We start from the raw sequence: 17,320 nt of genomic DNA, 5'->3' as shown, positions 1-17,320 counted from the left end.
ACTTTATGATGAGTGGGAACCTACTATTAGAATTAAGATTAAAGATCATGAATGCTATGCTTTATGTGATTTGGGTGCTAGTGTTTCCACGAATCCCAAAACTTTGTGTGGTGTGTTAGGTTTCCGTGAATTTGATGATTGTTCTTTAAATTTGCACCTTGCGGATTCCACCATTAAGAAAACTATGGGAAGGATTAATGATGTTCTTATTGTTGCAAATAGGAATTATGTGCCCATAGATTTCATTGTTCTTGATATAGATTGCAATCCTACATGTCTTATTATTCTTGGTAGACCTTTCCTTAGAACGAATGGTGCAATAATTGATATAAAAGAAGGAAATATTATATTCCAATTTCCGTTAAGGAAAGGCATGGAACACTTTCCTAGAAAGAAAATTAAATTACCTTATGAATCTATTATGAATTGCACATCAAAGATGACAATACCTAGATCTATTCTTGTTTTTATGCCTAGCTAGGGGCGTTAAACGATATCACTTGTTGGGAGGCAACCCAATTTTATTTTTGTTCCTTTCTTTTTGTTCCTGTTTAGTAATAGATAATTCATCTAGCTTCTGGTTAGATGTGGTTTTATGTTTTAATTAGTGTTTGTGCCAAATAGAACTTTTGGGAGAACTTGGGTGAAGTCTTTGCAATCTTGCTGTAAAAAACAGAAACTTTTGCGCTCATGAGATTAGATGCCACTTTTTACTGGAGAGTGCTTTTAGGTTGATTATTTTTGCAGATGATTAATAGACAAATTCCTCACGTCCACCAATTTATTTCAGAATTTTTGGAGTTCCAGAAGTATTTATTTGATGCAGATTGCTACAAACTGTTCTGTTTTGACAGATTCTGTTTTTCGTGTGTTGTTTGCTTATTTTGATGAATCTATGGCTAGTATCGGGAGGGGGGTATGAACCATAGAGAAGTTGGAATATAGTAGGTTTAACAACAATATAAATAAAGAATGAGTTCATTACAGTACCTTAAGGTGGTGGTTTGTTTTCTTATACTAACGGAGCTCATGAGATTTTCTGTTTAAGTTTTGTGTTGTGAAGTTTTCTTTTTGGGTAAAGATTTGATGGATTTTGGAATAAGGAGTGGCAAGAGCCTAAGCTTGGGGATGCCCAAGGCACACCAAGGTAAAATTCAAGGACAACCAAAAGCCTAAGCTTGGGGATGCCCCGGAAGGCATCCCCTCTTTCGTCTTCGTCTATCGGTAACTTTACTTGAGGCTATATTTTTATTCACCACATGATATGTGTTTTGCTTGGAGCGTCTTGTATGATTTGAGTCTTTGCTTTTTAGTTTACCACAATCATCCTTGCTGTACACACCTTTTGGGAGAGACAAACATGAATCCGAATTTATTAGAATACTCTATGTGCTTTACTTATATCTTTTGAGCTAGATAAATTTGCTCTAGTGCTTCACTTATATCTTTTTAGAGCACGGTGGTGGTTTTATTTTATAGAAATTATTGATCTCTCATGCTTCACTTATATTATTTTGAGAGTCTTTTAGAATAGCATGGTAATTTGCTTTGGCTATAAAATTAGTCCTAATATGATAGGCATCCAAGATGGGTATAATAAAAACTTTCATATAGAGTGCATTAAATACTATGAGGGGTTTGATACTTGATAATTGTTTTGAGATATAAAGATGGTGATATTAGAGTCGTGCTAGTTGAGTAATTGTGAAATTGAGAAATACTTATGTTGAGGTTTGCAAGTCCCGTAGCATGCACGTATGGTAACCGTTGTGTGACAAATTTGAAGCTTGAGGTGTTCTTTGATTGCCTTACTTATGAGTGGCGATCGGGGACGAGCGATGGTCTTTTCCTACCAATCTATCCCCCTAGGAGCATGCGCGTAGTGCTTGGTTTTGATGACTTGTAGATTTTTGCAATAAGTATGTGAGTTCTTTATGACTAATGTTGAGTCCATGGATTATACGCACTCTCACCCTTCCATCATTGCTAGCCTCTTCGGTACCGTGCATTGCCCTTTCTCACCTCGAGAGTTGGTGCAAACTTCGCTGGTGCATCCAAACCCCGTGATATGATACGCTCTATCACACATAAGCCTCCTTATATCTTCCTCAAAACAGCCACCATAACTACCTATTATGGCATTTTCATAGCCATTCTGAGATATATTGTCATGCAACTTTCCACCGCTCCGTTTATTATGACACGCTTCATCATTGTCATATTGCCTTGCATGATCATGTAGTTGACATCGTATTTGTGGCAAAGCCACCGTTCATATTTTTTATTTACATGTCACTCTTGATTCATTGCACATCCCGATACACCGCAGGAGGCATCTACATAGAGTCATATATTGTTCTAAGTATCGAGTTGTAATTCTTGAGTTGTAAATAAATAAAAGTGTGATGATCATCATTATTAGAGCATTGTCCCATGTGAGGAAATAAAAAAATAAAAAAAGAGAAAGGCCAAATAAAAAAAAGAGAAGGCCCAAAAAAAGGAGAGAAAGGCCAAATAAAAAAAGAAAAGGCCCCAAAAAATGAGAGAAAAAGAGAGAAGGGGCAATGTTACTATCCTTTTTTTCATGCTTGTGCTTCAAGTAGAACCATGATCTTCATGATAGAGAGTCTCTTATTTTGTCACTTTCATATACTAGTGGGAATTTTCGTTATAGAACTTGGCTTGTATATTCCAACAATGGGCTTCCTCAAATGCCCTAGGTCTTCGTGAGCAAGTAAGTTGGATGCACACCCACTTAGTTTCTTTTGTTGAGCTTTCATTCATTTATAGCTCTAGTGCATCTGTTGCATGGAAATCCCTACTCCTCGCATTGACATCAATTGATGGGCATCTCCATAGCCCGTTGATTAGCCGTGTCGATGTGAGACTTTCTCCCTTTTTGTCTTCTCCACACAACCTCCATCATCATATTCTGCTCCACCTATAGTGCTATGTCCATGGCTCGCGCTCATATATTGCGTGAAAGTTTAAAAAGTTTGAGAATGCTAAAGTATGAAACAATTGCTTGGCTTGTCATCGGGGTTGTGCATGATTAGAGCATTTTGTGTGACAAAAATAAAGCATGGCCAAACTATATGATTTTGTAGGGATGAGCTTTCTTTGGCTATGTTATTTTGAGAAGACATAATTGCTTGGTTAGTATGCTTGAAGTATTATTATTTTTATGTCAATATTAAACTTTTGTCTTGAAACTTTTGGATCTAAACATTCATGCCACAATAAAGAAAATTACATTGAAAATTATGTTAGGTAGCATTCCACATCAAAAATTCTGTTTTTATCATTTACCTACTCGAGGACGAGCAGGAATTAAGCTTGGGGATGCTGATACGTCTCCAACGTACTATAATTTTTTATTGTTCCATGCTATTATATTATTTGTTTTGGATGTTTAGTGGGCTCTAATATACTCTTTTATATTATTTTTGGGACTAACCTATTAACCGGAGGCCCAGTGCCAGTTGCTGTTTTTTTTGCCTATTTTAGTGTTTCGCAGAAAAGAAATATCAAACGGAATCCAAACGGAACGAAACCTTCGCGAGGATATTTCTTGAAACAAACGCCATCCAGGAGATTTGGAGTGGAAGTCAGAGACGCAACGAGGCGGCCACGAGGCAGGAGGGCGCCCCCCACCCTCGTGGGCCCCTCGTAGCTCCACTGACGTACTTCTTTCGCCTATATATACCCTTGTACCCTAAAAACATCAAGGAGAGCCACGAAACCACTACTTTTCCACCGCCGCAACCTTCTATACCCGTGAGATCCCATTTGGGGCCTTTTCCGGCACCTTTTCATGCACCGATTGTTTGAATTTGAGTTATCTACATTAATGCCTAGAAAATGCACATAATCCCCTAAATATTATAAATGAACCCGGAAAAGTGCCAAATTTGAACACGGTGATTTGCAGGGTTTATGTTCACCGTAGAAGAAAACTCATGGACAAAGGACAAAGGAAATTTGGACTCCCCTTCAATCTCGGTGATTTACTATCGCACACGATTCATATCCGTCGCCTCTGTAAATCGTGTGTGTTCACCCACACATGCAAAAGGAAAAAAGAAAACCCTTGCCCACTTCTTCCCCACCCACTCGCCGCGGACTCCTCCGCAACTCTGCACCTCATCAACTTCTATCGCGACAGCCACCCTAAGCTCGACGGTTGTTGTCGGCGGGCGGAGGTCGCGCTCCAAACGGTACGGGATTTCGCCCCTACCGCTTTTCGCCGCCTATCTGCACCGACATTCTAGACTCTGGTCGATTGGGGTTTTTAGATCAAACTTAACAGTAGCGCCCTACTCTGAAAACGCGCTACTACTATTTTATTAGCAGTAGCTCAGTTTGCGGAAGGGCCCTACTATACCTAGCCTGTCGACAACGGTGTGGCAATTATAGTAGTAGCGCCCTTTGTGACCACACACTAATGCTAAGTAGCAGTACCGCCTCCTTTTAACCAACACTACTGATAAGCTTCTGTGTATAAGGTTTTCGTAGTAGTGCATGGTTATCCCGTGTATAGTTTATTGTTTGGCTTTGGAAAATTTTATGTTTCTCTTTTAGTAGTGTTGGAGACTAACTGAAAAGCCAGAACACATTGGTGTTAGTTGGTTACACGGGAGCTCCGTCCCTGATCCTTATGCGTGTTGGGCCGAAAAAAATATGCATCTACTCCCTTGCTTTTCTTCTTACTCTGCATATTAGATTTGTCTGAAATCAAACTCCTCAAAGTTTGACCAAGTTTATACAAAATATTATTAACATTCACAATACAAGAACGCCATCTTTAGGTCCATCATGAAATATAATTTCATATTATACTTATTAGGTATTGTAGATGTTGATATTTTCTAATATAAAGTTGTTATAACTTTGCAAAGTTTGACCTCAGACAAATCCAATACATGAAGTAAAACGATACAGAGGGAATATTACATGTGTATACATGGCCACAAGAAATGCCATGATTCAAGAGTAAAAAATGGCAGTTGACCTGGCATCCAAAATTTGGCAGCTGTAAGAGCACTCTAGCAGACTCCTTAAAACCGGTAAAACCCTTATAATTTTTAGATTTTTAAGAGTTTGGTCGTAAAAAGTGTCCAAAACAGAAACTGTAAAAGCGGCCCGACCCTTAAATATTCTAAAGGCCACCATAAACCCACACCTGAGACCAATATATTTGAAGGCTTGAAGGCCAAACTGAGGGTGACCCTTATATCGGTCAAACCTCATCGGGAAGGACGCACCGCCGCAATTTCATCGCATACCTCACCAGAATCGTCCGCTGCCCACTAGAATTGGCCACCGCCCGCTAGAATCGGGCACCGCCGGTTCGAATTGGAGCCGGAGAAGGGTGGGGCGAGGTGGCCGAGATGAGCGCGGATGTGGCCGGCCGCCGGCGAGGGCGTTCGAGGGATGAGGGGGAACGAGCAAGGGAGGCGGAGGAGGACGACAGGGAAGGAGAGGAATATTTGTTTTTACAGTGCCGTTTACAGGGTCTGTTCCGGGAGGTAAAGCCGACTCTTAAAACACGTTTTTTGCAACCCTTATAACGGTTCTAAGGGTCTGCGATATAAAGGGTCTGCTAGAGATGCTCTAGGGATCTTAAAAGATGAAAATAAAATTAAAAATAGTAGTATACGGCGCATGAAACCCTAAATTTTTTTATCTCAAAATATGGAAAAGTAGTATACGGGAGAGGCTGAAAAGATGGCGCATGAAATCCTAAAATTTTGGATCTCAAGACATAGAAATGAGGACTCTAAGGACTTTTCTGTAAAATCAGTAGAACACGTGTGGGGTAAAAAGTAAAAAAGGGCTGAAAAGATGGCGCGCGAAATCCTAAAATTTTGGATTCAAGACATAGAAATGAGAACTTTGAGGACTTTTCTGTAAATCAGTAGAACACGTGTGGGGTAAAAAGTAAAAACATAGTGACATCCTTATGTGTGCAGATCCTTGCTACGCTTTATAATTTTAGGTTATCGGGTGTCCCGGAAGGGACAGCTGTTGAAGCAGCGCGGTACTTATAAACAGGTCCTGCTCTATCTGGCTAGCCGATGTGGGACTAAATGAACGATCGTTTTGCTCCTGGGCAGTGCTCCTCGACGCCACCGTCGGGGCGGGGACGGGGTACTCGCAGGCGCGCTACTACACCTCGCTGGGGTTCTTCGTGCTGTCCGTGCCGGGGCTCTGGTTGCTCATCAAGCGCTCCGTCAAGTCCAAGGTCTCTCCCGGCCTCTCCTCCTCCGTACTTGCTTCCTCTATTTCTTAGTCCCACAGTCTGCCCTCCTTTCTATCGAACCAAATTAGTCAAATAAGTTAAATCTCGAAAGTTTATATTGTTGGAGACGCCTTCTCCAAATTGTAAAATATATAAGTGGATCAATTTTACAACGATGGATCTGTCCCTCTTTGAGGTAGTGACTTCATGCCGGCTTTGTGAACAATTGCTATTCTTGAATAGGATCTATTCGAATTAAACGTGCATACACAGACTTCTTAAAATTTGTTGAGAGGGTGCACTTTTAGGAACAATTACTCTCAACTTCTTCCAGGTTGAATTTGACTAAAAAGTAAGTGTCATGTTGTTCTAATGACCACCAGAAAATATTTTCCTTGCAATGCCAATTGTTGCAGGTTTTCATCCTTCCTGTTTCTATCTAAATTTATTCTTAAGGTAGTCAATGTTTTTCTAGGATGTATGCCCTGGCGTAGTGGTAAAGCTGCACGAGGTCACGGGTTCAAGTCCTGGAAACAGCCTCTTACAGAAATGTAGGGAAAGACTCACTTCGCAAGGTGAGAGACCCCTTTCCTTTCCATTTGTTGGGTTTCGCTTTGTGCCATCATTTGGTTGGTCGACAGGCACCGGAAGAAAGGAAGAACAGAGTACTTCTCTCCTATGATGTACTCATATGTATGAATTTTATCTCAAATGACCCGACATCCAGTGGACTGCATGAATTATTTCAGATGTTTTGGGGCAAATGAAAATTATAAGAAATTAAATTGACCCCATTAGTAATATCTATAATCTCTTCATTCTGGGTCTATCTTTCTACTGCACAAAAATATATTAATTATTTTGCATATATTGGTTAAAATTATGTCTGGTTTCATCCTTGGCTCAAAATGTTGGTGTGTAGTGCTAAAATTTGCTTGGGATAGATAGTTAAAGGGAAACTCTTCTGTTCACTCGACCGATCTTTCTGCGCGCATCCATCGCCTTTATGCTCATCGGATGTTTCTTTAATCAGATGGCTTGGAAGTATCCTTTTTCCACGGTCTAGCTTTGCAACTGGACCATTGTTGCAATTTTTGCCCCGCAACAACTAGCTTGTTGCAAGATCTGAATCCCCACGCGCCGGCGTGGACGGCCATGCTCTCATCCTTCATGGGCCCTCTCCTCTCTCCTCCTCCTTTCTCTCCTCCGTTGATGGGCCCGACCCGCTCTCATGATCCATCTGCTCGGTCGTTGGTTGCCTCTCCACGACCGCTCGGTGACCTCGTCCGAGCTGCCTCCCGCCGGATATGTGGTGCTCCGGCGAGATCGACGCTGCATTGCCTTGGCAGCCTCCGCCCCTCGGTTGTCCCCGACGTAGCTTACATCTGACGTTGCTGTTGGACGGCGTGTAGAGGGATCCGCAATTGATTTTTGTCTTCTGCAACAGCATGTTTTTTGCAAAAAGGCTCTTGTTGCAACAGGTTAAGAGGAAAAAATAGTTTAAAATTTTAATGCAACTGGCCTTTGTTGCGAATAATTTCGGCAACTAGACCTCTGTTGCAGAAAGTACTGCAGCAACACATTTGTTGCAAAGATGACGGATCACGTGGGTAGATCACACAGCCATCCGCAGCTTCATCCAATGGTCAGGGAGGCAGCTGATCTTTTAACTTTATCCGCCGGCGAACGATAAATGATAGAACTTGTTTCAGTATAGGGTATCTTGCTGGGAAACACACTCTGTAGACTGTACTGTATGTGCCTGTCAAACTGTTTATTGCTACTGCAACTGAAGCTAGCTCTGTATAGAAGGGCTTTGGGTTGTTTAAAGTTCCACTGAAAAGAATGTTTATTTCACTCCAGATCTTATTTACAGTATGTTGTGCCATCCTAAAATCTGCCTGCAAAATACATGGCCTTATAGTAGATTCGGTCAGGAAATTGGGGTGCTTTTGTTTGTGGTGCTCAAAATTTGACTGCAACTTTGTTTAGTTCCATTCTTAGCTACGGCATGTTGTGTGATGCTAAACCTGCCTGGAATAGATAGATGGCGCATAGATGGATGATGGAATTGTTTCAGTCCGGATATTTCGTTTGGAAAAAATTGTCATGTGGCAGGAAAATTCTTTGTATATGGTGTGAAACTATTTATTTATTAGTCCCTCCGTTCCAGAATGATGTGAAGATGTTTCACTAGTTTCCCGAATTGCCATCTAGGTTTACTGAAAAGAGCAAGTTTTAACCATTTCATGTGCTTCGTATCGCATTGCTCCGATTTTATGGACCGTAATTATCGGGCTAGGTTTACACTGGCTGGGAGTTGGGGCAGATTGCTGGTTATCACTTCAACACTTCGTGCAAGTGTGATTCTGATGATTTTTCTGGTCTTATTACGCAGGGCTCTGCGATGAGGCTTAACGGTTTGGAGCGAAACCTGATGCCAGGAATAGAAGACGCCTTGATGAAGGATTCGCCCAAGGCTTCCTCCTTGGAGGTGGAAAAACCTTCCCTTGGTGACAGCGAGGGGCCCACGCTTGCAGGGAAGAAAAGGAAGGATGTTCCTGGGCGCGAGAATGGCGGCGTGGCGAAGAGGGTGCTCAGGTCGGAGAGATGCTGAGCCTGAGGGTGAAGCCGCCGCCGTGGATGTTAGCGAGGGTGACAGTTTGGAGAAGGCTGACTGTGAGGCTACTGTGGGTGACAGTTTGGAGAAGACTGACTGTGAGGCAACTGCGGGTGACAGTCAGGAGAAGACCAACTGTGAGGCTGTTGCAGAGGAAGGCAGAAGCGGGGTGCAGGCAGTTGATGCTTGTAAAGATGATGAGCAAATGGATGATGCTCCAGTGAAAGTCAATAATGCTATAGAAGTGCCAGCTAAGTGTTCTGAAAATAATGTGGAAAGTGCCGGCATTGCTGAAGAGAACGGCTCGGATAACCAAAAAAGCAATTTTGAATCTGATGATAAGAAAGAGAAGGCATACGAGAAGATTTACTCTGCAACTCAGGAGGAGGAGAATGTGTCCTTCTACTTCAGCTCAGTCTTCCCAGCAAGTTAGTTTTTTCTCCAAACGATAGACTCAGCTGGTTTCACTTGTGCAGAACCATTCATTAAGAATCCCCTGGAAAGCAACAGGAGTAAATTAAAGGTGCAGAGCTACCAAATTAATCTGACAATGCTGCATCTTTCTTACCATCTTATTATTTACAGTCTGTGTACTCTTAAGATCCAAAGTAATCAACCAAAGTATCTCACTATCTCCTGTTATCACTGATTTCCACAATCCAATCAGATTATTTCTCTCTCAGCAAAATAGACAACGATATTATGTTGTCTGAAGATATTCTCAAAAGGAAATGGCATTTTCATCTTTAAGAGGGTTAAAGATGAACCTATACTGTGAATGGTCTGTGATGTATACGTATGTTCCAGAAGCGATCACCAATTTTAACTGATTTGTGAAGTTCACAGTTGTAAGAAACCAAACCATACTAAATGAAGCTACTGCCATTACCACTGCCAGAAAAATGCTAGTACTTCCATCAACGATAGGAGGATGCCTTAGAGAACAACAAAGCATTACATAGAACTAAGGCGCATATATGTGATATGTTTGTACTAAAGCCAAACTGTAGTTACGCTGAAATAGATTGTTTGACTGCTGCTATATGTTAATTTTATATACAAGCAGTGTGGTACGCTGAAATAGATATACACGGAAATATCCCAGAATGTAGAGTATTTGAATTCTAATAATTAGGTATTATACCCCAGAACTAAAATTTCAAAAAACAGTACCAAAATTTTGTTTGATTTGTGCATAAATCATGGTGCCCTGGCTCCATGGAGCAGCAATTCAGTGTCCAATATATACTGTATCAGTAGTGTTCTCCCTTACTGTTTCAAAACAACAAATTTAAGTTACAATGAAGATGTAGTTGTGAAATGAGCAGCAGGGAGAGTATCCAAGAATCAAATGGAGCATCTGAATTATCTGGGTGCTCACTGAAACAAATTGCGCAGACATGGAGGCCCCGAATAAATGTTTCAAGGCATTGCTCTTCATCGTAGTTGATCAACCGTTGAACAACATCCTCTACAGACAGAATCTCTCCAACAACCCGAGCATCCACAGGAGCCATCGTACTATCAGACATGCGTATGATTATCCCGCCATCAAAACCAAGATGAGAGAGCGTAAAGCCCTGCACCCACTCAAAAACAACTTCCTGTGCAGACTGATGTGCCCAAATCAATTCAAGCATGTGACAAAGGGTTGAGACCTTCACAGTATCCAACCACTGTACACTGAGAAAGAAGTATGGAGGATGATGGCTCAGGTATGATGGAGGCATAAGGCATGTCAGTGATATTGGAGCCAAGTGCTTGACACTGAATGTGAACTGGTTGTCTGGGTAATCATCAACACTCTGGAGTTCTGTGGGCACACTGATACCATCTGGAATTTCACGGTGCACATGGATCTGCAAAGAATTGAAAACGAGCAAGGAAAGAGCACCGCACATTTTGTCAGTATTTTGGTAACTGATGAGTACTGGAACTGGGAGTCTGGAACCAATTAAAACAACCATAAACTCCTCAAGAAAATAAATCATACAGCTGTGGCAAATATTGTAGTAATAGTTTACTTGAAAGGTAACCTCAACTTAACATCTAGTGAAGATTCTCATAGGAAAACTCAGGTCTTAGAAAGGATTCACATTGGAAATCTCAGTAGACTTATAGGATATTTCTATTTTTCTCACCAATAAAAGAAGTTCCTCCAAATGAATAAATCATACAGCAGTGCCACATAATGTAATAGTTTAGTGGCCTTTCAAGACCAATTGCAGTAACAGTAGTTTGATAGCTTAATTGGCAGGGCCGTAATAAAATAAGCTGATTTTTATGATTAAGTGTATGATGAGAGGAATACGGAATGGCATGAATGGATTTGGTACCTGGATGCAGTGCTGCTTATCCCTTTTGTTGTAGACAGTTAAGACGTAAACCATCTGCAGGAGAACAAATGAGCAAAGAAAATAATTAGAGTGCAATGGGCATTGTTGCAGATTGGTAATCAAAATCTCAAGCACGCGGGCCGGCACGGCACGGCCCGTATAGTAATCGTGCCCTGGCGAGCCGTGCCGGGCCAGGCACGATTACGATGGGCCGGGTCGTGCCGTGTCGGGCCGGCCCGTTTGGCCAGGTATGATCCACACCACGCCACGCACGACCACACACGTGAAATGCCACGAATGCGCTCGGCGGGGCAACAACGAAATTTCTGGCGGGGCCACTCGTCTTTGACCACAGAAGGATTGCACCGGGCACGCCTACAGCCAAGGCCGCTGACACGCACGACCCACGAACACCAGGCCCCACAGTTCAGCCAGATAAAATCAAAATCGTGAAGTGTATTTGTTTTTTTACTATTCATTGCTTCGAACCCGATTTTTATCTAACAGTCAGGAATCACTGGAGGCTAAATCGGACAGGTAGAATCGCATCAAGCTCGAGATCGGACATCATCACTAATATGTATCAATAAGTATGTGACTTGTTTGTGAGACATATATATTGTATAATATAATTTTTCTAATATTCCCTAGTTGATAAGATTATGCAGGGACATATGCTTTTGTTGGAAATATGAGCAATTTATCGTATGATTTTATTAACAGAAATACTAGATAAAACATGACTATTATAGCAGAGAAACAAATCATGCAATCTGACAATGAGAAGGTAAATAGCATCTGCAAATATGCACTGTAACCAAGCGTGTCTAAAGCAGACAATATATCAAATTGCATATATGAAGTAGAACCTAACATATGTAGGACAGACACTAGAACAAAGAACCGAGGCAGGATCTATAACAGAAAAAGCAAGAACACGTACGGGACAGCAGCAGCAGCACTAGACTTGGGGTAGACATCCTTGCCAGCCATGTCGTCGAAGAGGTTGTCGACGTCGGGGAAGAAGTCGTCGTTGGGGAAGTGGTCGTAGGTGTCCGGAGCGTCCGTGATGAACCGGTCAGTAGTCGCGCAGAGCGCTCCCCAAAAATCTTATCACCCTTCTCCCGTACAAGACTCAAAGGGGTGCGGTTTCGAAGGCCTACTGTCCCGACCTGCGGTGCACGCCGCAAGCTGGGATGGGGAAGATTGTGACAGTAGCTCAGTGCTCAAGAACTTGGTGGCTAGAGGAAGAGAGTCTTCTGGTGTGTATCTTTGGAGAGGAGCGACCTCCCTTTTATAGGCACGGGAGAAGAAGGCGAGAGGCTACGCCGAGAGCCGAAGGGTGCACCGTTCATATTCGGTATCCACTACAACAAAAACTTTCCAGCTCCCGAGTGACCTTTCGTATACCCGTAGTGCGTGGAAAAAATTTAGACATCGGCTCGGCTCATTCCCATAACCCGCGGCGCGTCGTGATGAGGCGTGGCATGGCGTGGCGAGGCGGACGAGGGAGGAGGAGCGCGCGTGAATGTCCCTCTTGTTCTCATGCTCATACATGTGGGGAAACACCCTCCTTTATAAGGAGGCCCAACTCCCACTAAACTAGCAACGTGGGACTAAACTTTAGTTCCACCTCTTGCCTTAAACGAATGGGTTGCGTGGGCCTCTAGGATTTATTAGGAATTTCTGAAACTGCTATTGGGCTTGTCCCAAAATAGACAAAATTCTAGCAATCCCCCATCAGATCCCAGAGGCACACAAAATTTGCCTTTGGTTCCAAAACACTGTTTTATATACCGGTACTGCAGTGGAGACTATTAAGTTGAACTTCCACCTAGAACTCTATGCTACACTAGTAAGAACTTGAACAGTGGACTGGGCCTTGAACTGCAAGTTTTCTGCGAATCTAGCTTCACATAAAGCCTTGACCGATACTTGGCTACCGTGGGTCTTCCCCGCGGGTGGAGCTTATGCGTCATACTCCGAGACCTTTCATGAGTTTACTAGAGAGTACCCTACTCTCATAGATTGTGACGTTTAACAATCAGACTCATATAGGTGTGTTCTTCAAAAGATGTTCTGCAGGACAACATCTCTGCTTCAATGAGCCACTTAGAACAAATTAAGATATAAATCAACCTGCCATGCAGATTAGGAGAGTATTGCATCTTCATCGAGTGGTATTATTAGTAGTAAGGATACTCTCCTCTCAGTTGACCAATAGCTTGTCTTTCACATCTAATTCATGGGATCTCCGATCACATAGACTAGGTTACCACTGTGAACAACTCACATTGTGGGTCTCATACCCATCTCCTTCGATGCATTATCTATCACATTACGTGATAGACCCTTAGTAAAAGGATCTGCCAGATTTTTAGACGTTCAGATATAATCCAATGCAATAACTCCAGAGTTTTTCATTTTTCTGACAGACTTTAACCTTCTCTGAACATGTCTTGATGACTTCATGTTATCCTTTGAGCTGCTCACTTTTGTGATCACAGTTTGATTGTCGCAGTTCATAAGGATACACGGTGCAGCTTTCTCAACAACCGGCGAGTCATTCAAGAGCCGACGAAGCCAATCTGCTTCGGCCGTAGCTGTATCTAGTGTCATGAGTTCTGCTTCCATTGTTGACCTCGTTAAGATGGTCTGCTTGCAAGACTTCCAAGAAATAGCGCCACCTCCATGAGTGAATACATATCCACTCGTGGCCTTTATCTCGTCGGCATCTGAGATCCAATTTGAGTCACTATACCCTTCCAGTACCTTTGGGTACCCAGTGTAGTGAATTCCATAACTCGCAGTGCCTTTTAAGTAACGCATAACTCTCTCTAGAGCTTTCCAATGCACATCTCCAGGTTTTGAGACAATCAGGCTCAGTTTGCTAACAACAAAAGAGACGTCAGATCTTGTGCCACTCGCTAAATACATAAGCGAGCCAATAATCTAATAATACTTCAATTGATCTCTAGCAATTCTTCGATTCTTTCGAAGCAGCATGCTAGCATCGTATGGTGTTGGAGAGGGCTTGCAGTCGCTGTAACCAAAGCGACTCAAGATCTTTTCTGAAGGAAATATGCCCTATAGGCAACAATAAAGTTGTCATTTTATATTTCCTTATTCATGATAAAGGTTTATTATTCATGCTAGAATTTTATTGATCAGAAACCTAAATACATGTGTTAAACAAACACCATGTCCCAAGTGAGCCTCTACTTGACTAGCTCGTTGATCAAAGATGGTTAAGGTTTCCTAACCATGGACATGAGTTGTCATTTGATAACGGGATCACATCATTAGGAGAATGATGTGATGGACAAGACCCATCCGTTATCTTACCATTATGATCGTTCAGTTTTATTGCTATTGCTTTCTTCATGTCAAATACATATTCCTTCGACTATGTGATTATGCAACTCCCAGATACCGGAGGAATGCCTTGTGTGCTATCAAACGTCAGAACGTGACTGGGTGATTATAAAGATGCTCTACAGGTATCTCCGAAGGTGTTTGTTGAGTTGGCCTAGATCGAGATTAGGATTTGTCACTCCGAGTATCAGAGAGGTATCTCTAGGCCCTCTCAGTAATACACATCATAAGCTTGCAAGCAAACGACTAAGGAGTTAGTCACGAGGTGATGTATTACGGGACGAGTAAAGAGACTTTCCGGTAACAAGATTGAACTAGGTATGAAGATACCGACGATCGAATCTCGGGCAAGTAACATACCGATGGACAAAGGGAATTACGTATGTTGTCATAACGGTTCGACCGATAAAGATCTTCGTAGAATATGTAGGAGCCAATATGGGCATCCAGGTTCCGCTGTTGGTTATTGGCCATAGAGGTGTCTCGGTCATGTCTACATAGTTCTAGAACCCGTAGGGTCCGCATGCTTAACGTTCGATGGTGATATAATATTATATGAGTTATGCGATTTGGTGACCGAATATTGTTCGGAGTCCCGGATGAGATCACTGACATGACGAGGAGTCTCAAAATGGTCGAGAGGTAAAGATTGATATATAGGACGATAGTACTCGGACACCGGAAGTGTTTCGGGGGGTACCGGGTACTTATCGGGTCACCGGAAGGGGTTCCGGGCACCCCCATCAATAGATATGGGCCTTATGAGCCAAGAGGGGAAACGCACCAGCCACAAGGAGCTGGTGCGCCCCCCATATGGGCCAGCCAAGGTGGAGAAGGAAAGGGGAAGGAGGAAAGGAAAGAAAGGGAATATGATTCCCCCTTCCCCCTCTTTCCTTCCCCCTCCGATAGATATGGCAGGGGGAGGCGCGCGGCTTGGGAGGAGCCCAAGTAGGATTCGGTCCTACTTGGGGCGCCTCCTGGCCTCTCCCCTCCCCCTCCCACCTATATATATATATAGGGGGGGGCGCCTAGCACACACCAGACAATTGTTTAGCCGTGTGCAGCGCCCCCCCTCCACCGTTTACACCCCGGTCATATTTTCGTAGTGCTTAGGCGAAGCACTACGAGGATCACTTCACCATCACTGTCACCACGCCGTCGTGCTGACGGAAATCATCTACTACCTCGACGTCTTGCTGGATCAAGAAGGCGAGGGATGTCACCGAGCTGAACGTTTGCAAAACGCGGAGGTGCCATGCGTTCGGTACTTGATCGGTTGAAGCGCGAAGAAGTTCGACTACATCAATTGCGTTGAGAAACGCTTTCGCTTACGGTCTATGAGGGTATGTAGACACACTCTCCCCCTCGTTGCTCTTGATCTCCATGGATAGATCATAGCGTGTGCGTAGAAATTTTTTGTTTTCCATGCAACGATTCCCAACAGTGGCATCATGAGCCAGGTCTATGCGTAGATGATATGCACGACTAGAACACAAAGAGTGGTGGGCGGTGATAGTCAAGCTGCTTACTACTAACGTCTTATTTTGATTCAACGGTATTGTGGGAAGAAGCGGCTCGGACCAACCTTACATGTCCACGCACATGAGACCGGTTCCACCGACTGACATGCAACTAGTTTTGCATAAAGGTAGCTGGCGGGTGTCTGTTTCTCCTACTTTAGTTGAATCGAATTTGACTGCGGCCGGTCCTTGAAGAAGGTTAAAACTGAAGGAAATATGCCCTAGAGGCAATAATAAAGTTATTATTTATTTCCTCATATCATGATAAATGTTTATTATTCATGCTAGAATTGTATTAACCGGAAACATAATACATGTGTGAATACATAGACAAATATAGTGTCACTGGTATGCCTCTACTTGACTAGCTCGTTGATGAAAGATGGTTGAGTTTCCTAGCCATAGACATGAGTTGTCATTTGATTAACGGGATCACATCATTAGGAGAATGATGTGATTAACTTGACCCATTCCATTAGCTTAGCACTTGATCGTTTAGTTTACTGCTATTGCTTTCTTCATGACTTATACATGTTCCTATGACTATGAGATTATGCAACTCCCGATTACCGGAGGAACACTTTGTGTGCTACCAAACGTCACAACGTAACTGGGTGATTATAAAGGTACTCTACAGGTGTCTCCGATGGTACTTGTTGAGTTAGCATAGATCGAGACTAGGATTTGTCACTCCGATTGTCGGAGAGGTATCTCTGGGCCCTCTCGATAATGCACATCACAATGAGCCTTGCAAGCAATGTAACTAATGAGTTAGTTATGGGATGATGCATTACGTAATGAGTAAAGAGACTTTCCGGTAACGAGATTGAACTAGGTATTGAGATACCGACGATCGAATCTCGGGCAAGTAACATACCGATGACAAAGGGAACAACGTATGTTGCTATGCAGTTTGACCGATAAAGATCTTCGTAGAATATGTAGGAGACAATATGAGCATCCAGGTTTCACTATTGGTTATTGACCGGAGACGTGTCTCGGTCATGTCTACATAGTTCTCGAACCCGTAGGGTCCGCACGCTTAAAGTTCGGTGACGATCGGTATTATGAGTTTTTGTGTTTTGATGTACCGAAGGTAGTTGGGAGTCCCGCATATGATCACGGACATGACGAGGAGTCTTGAGATGGTCGATACGTAAAGATCGATATATTGGACGACTATATTCGGACACCGGAAGTGTTTCGGATGGTTTCGGAGAAAACCGGA

At 42.8% G+C, this 17,320-nt stretch overlaps 1 protein-coding gene and 1 pseudogene across 2 annotated transcripts; one reads left to right on the top strand and one right to left on the bottom strand.

Moving 5' to 3' along the window:
• Window positions 1–6,074: 6,074 nt before the first annotated feature.
• Window positions 6,075–9,491, top strand: LOC123049099 (uncharacterized). 2 transcript variants are annotated; one of them, XM_044472089.1, is made up of 3 exons: window positions 6,075–6,244; window positions 6,717–6,816; window positions 8,640–9,491. In XM_044472089.1, exon 3 carries the CDS (start codon window positions 8,797–8,799, stop codon window positions 9,292–9,294), a length of 498 nt encoding a protein of 165 aa, XP_044328024.1. In that variant the 5' UTR covers window positions 6,075–6,244; window positions 6,717–6,816; window positions 8,640–8,796; the 3' UTR covers window positions 9,295–9,491. The 2 variants fall into 2 exon arrangements, with proteins under 2 accessions (XP_044328024.1, XP_044328025.1); XM_044472090.1 differs by lacking the exon at window positions 6,717–6,816 and having other exon boundaries at window positions 6,094–6,244.
• Window positions 9,492–10,044: 553 nt separating this feature from the next.
• On the bottom strand, window positions 10,045–13,998 carry LOC123055727 (E3 ubiquitin-protein ligase RNF14-like; annotated as a pseudogene).
• Between the last annotated feature and the right edge of the window lie 3,322 nt (window positions 13,999–17,320).

The sequence above is a fragment of the Triticum aestivum genome, chromosome 2D (genome assembly GCF_018294505.1).
Source record: "Triticum aestivum cultivar Chinese Spring chromosome 2D, IWGSC CS RefSeq v2.1, whole genome shotgun sequence".
NCBI lineage: Eukaryota > Viridiplantae > Streptophyta > Magnoliopsida > Poales > Poaceae > Triticum > Triticum aestivum.
This window is presented reverse-complemented; position numbering and strand designations above follow the sequence as displayed.

Excerpts from the sequence above, each read along its gene's own strand:
- LOC123049099 (XM_044472089.1), top strand. The coding sequence starts at position 8,797 with ATGTTCCTGGGCGCGAGAATGGCGGCGTGGCGAAGAGGGTGCTCAGGT.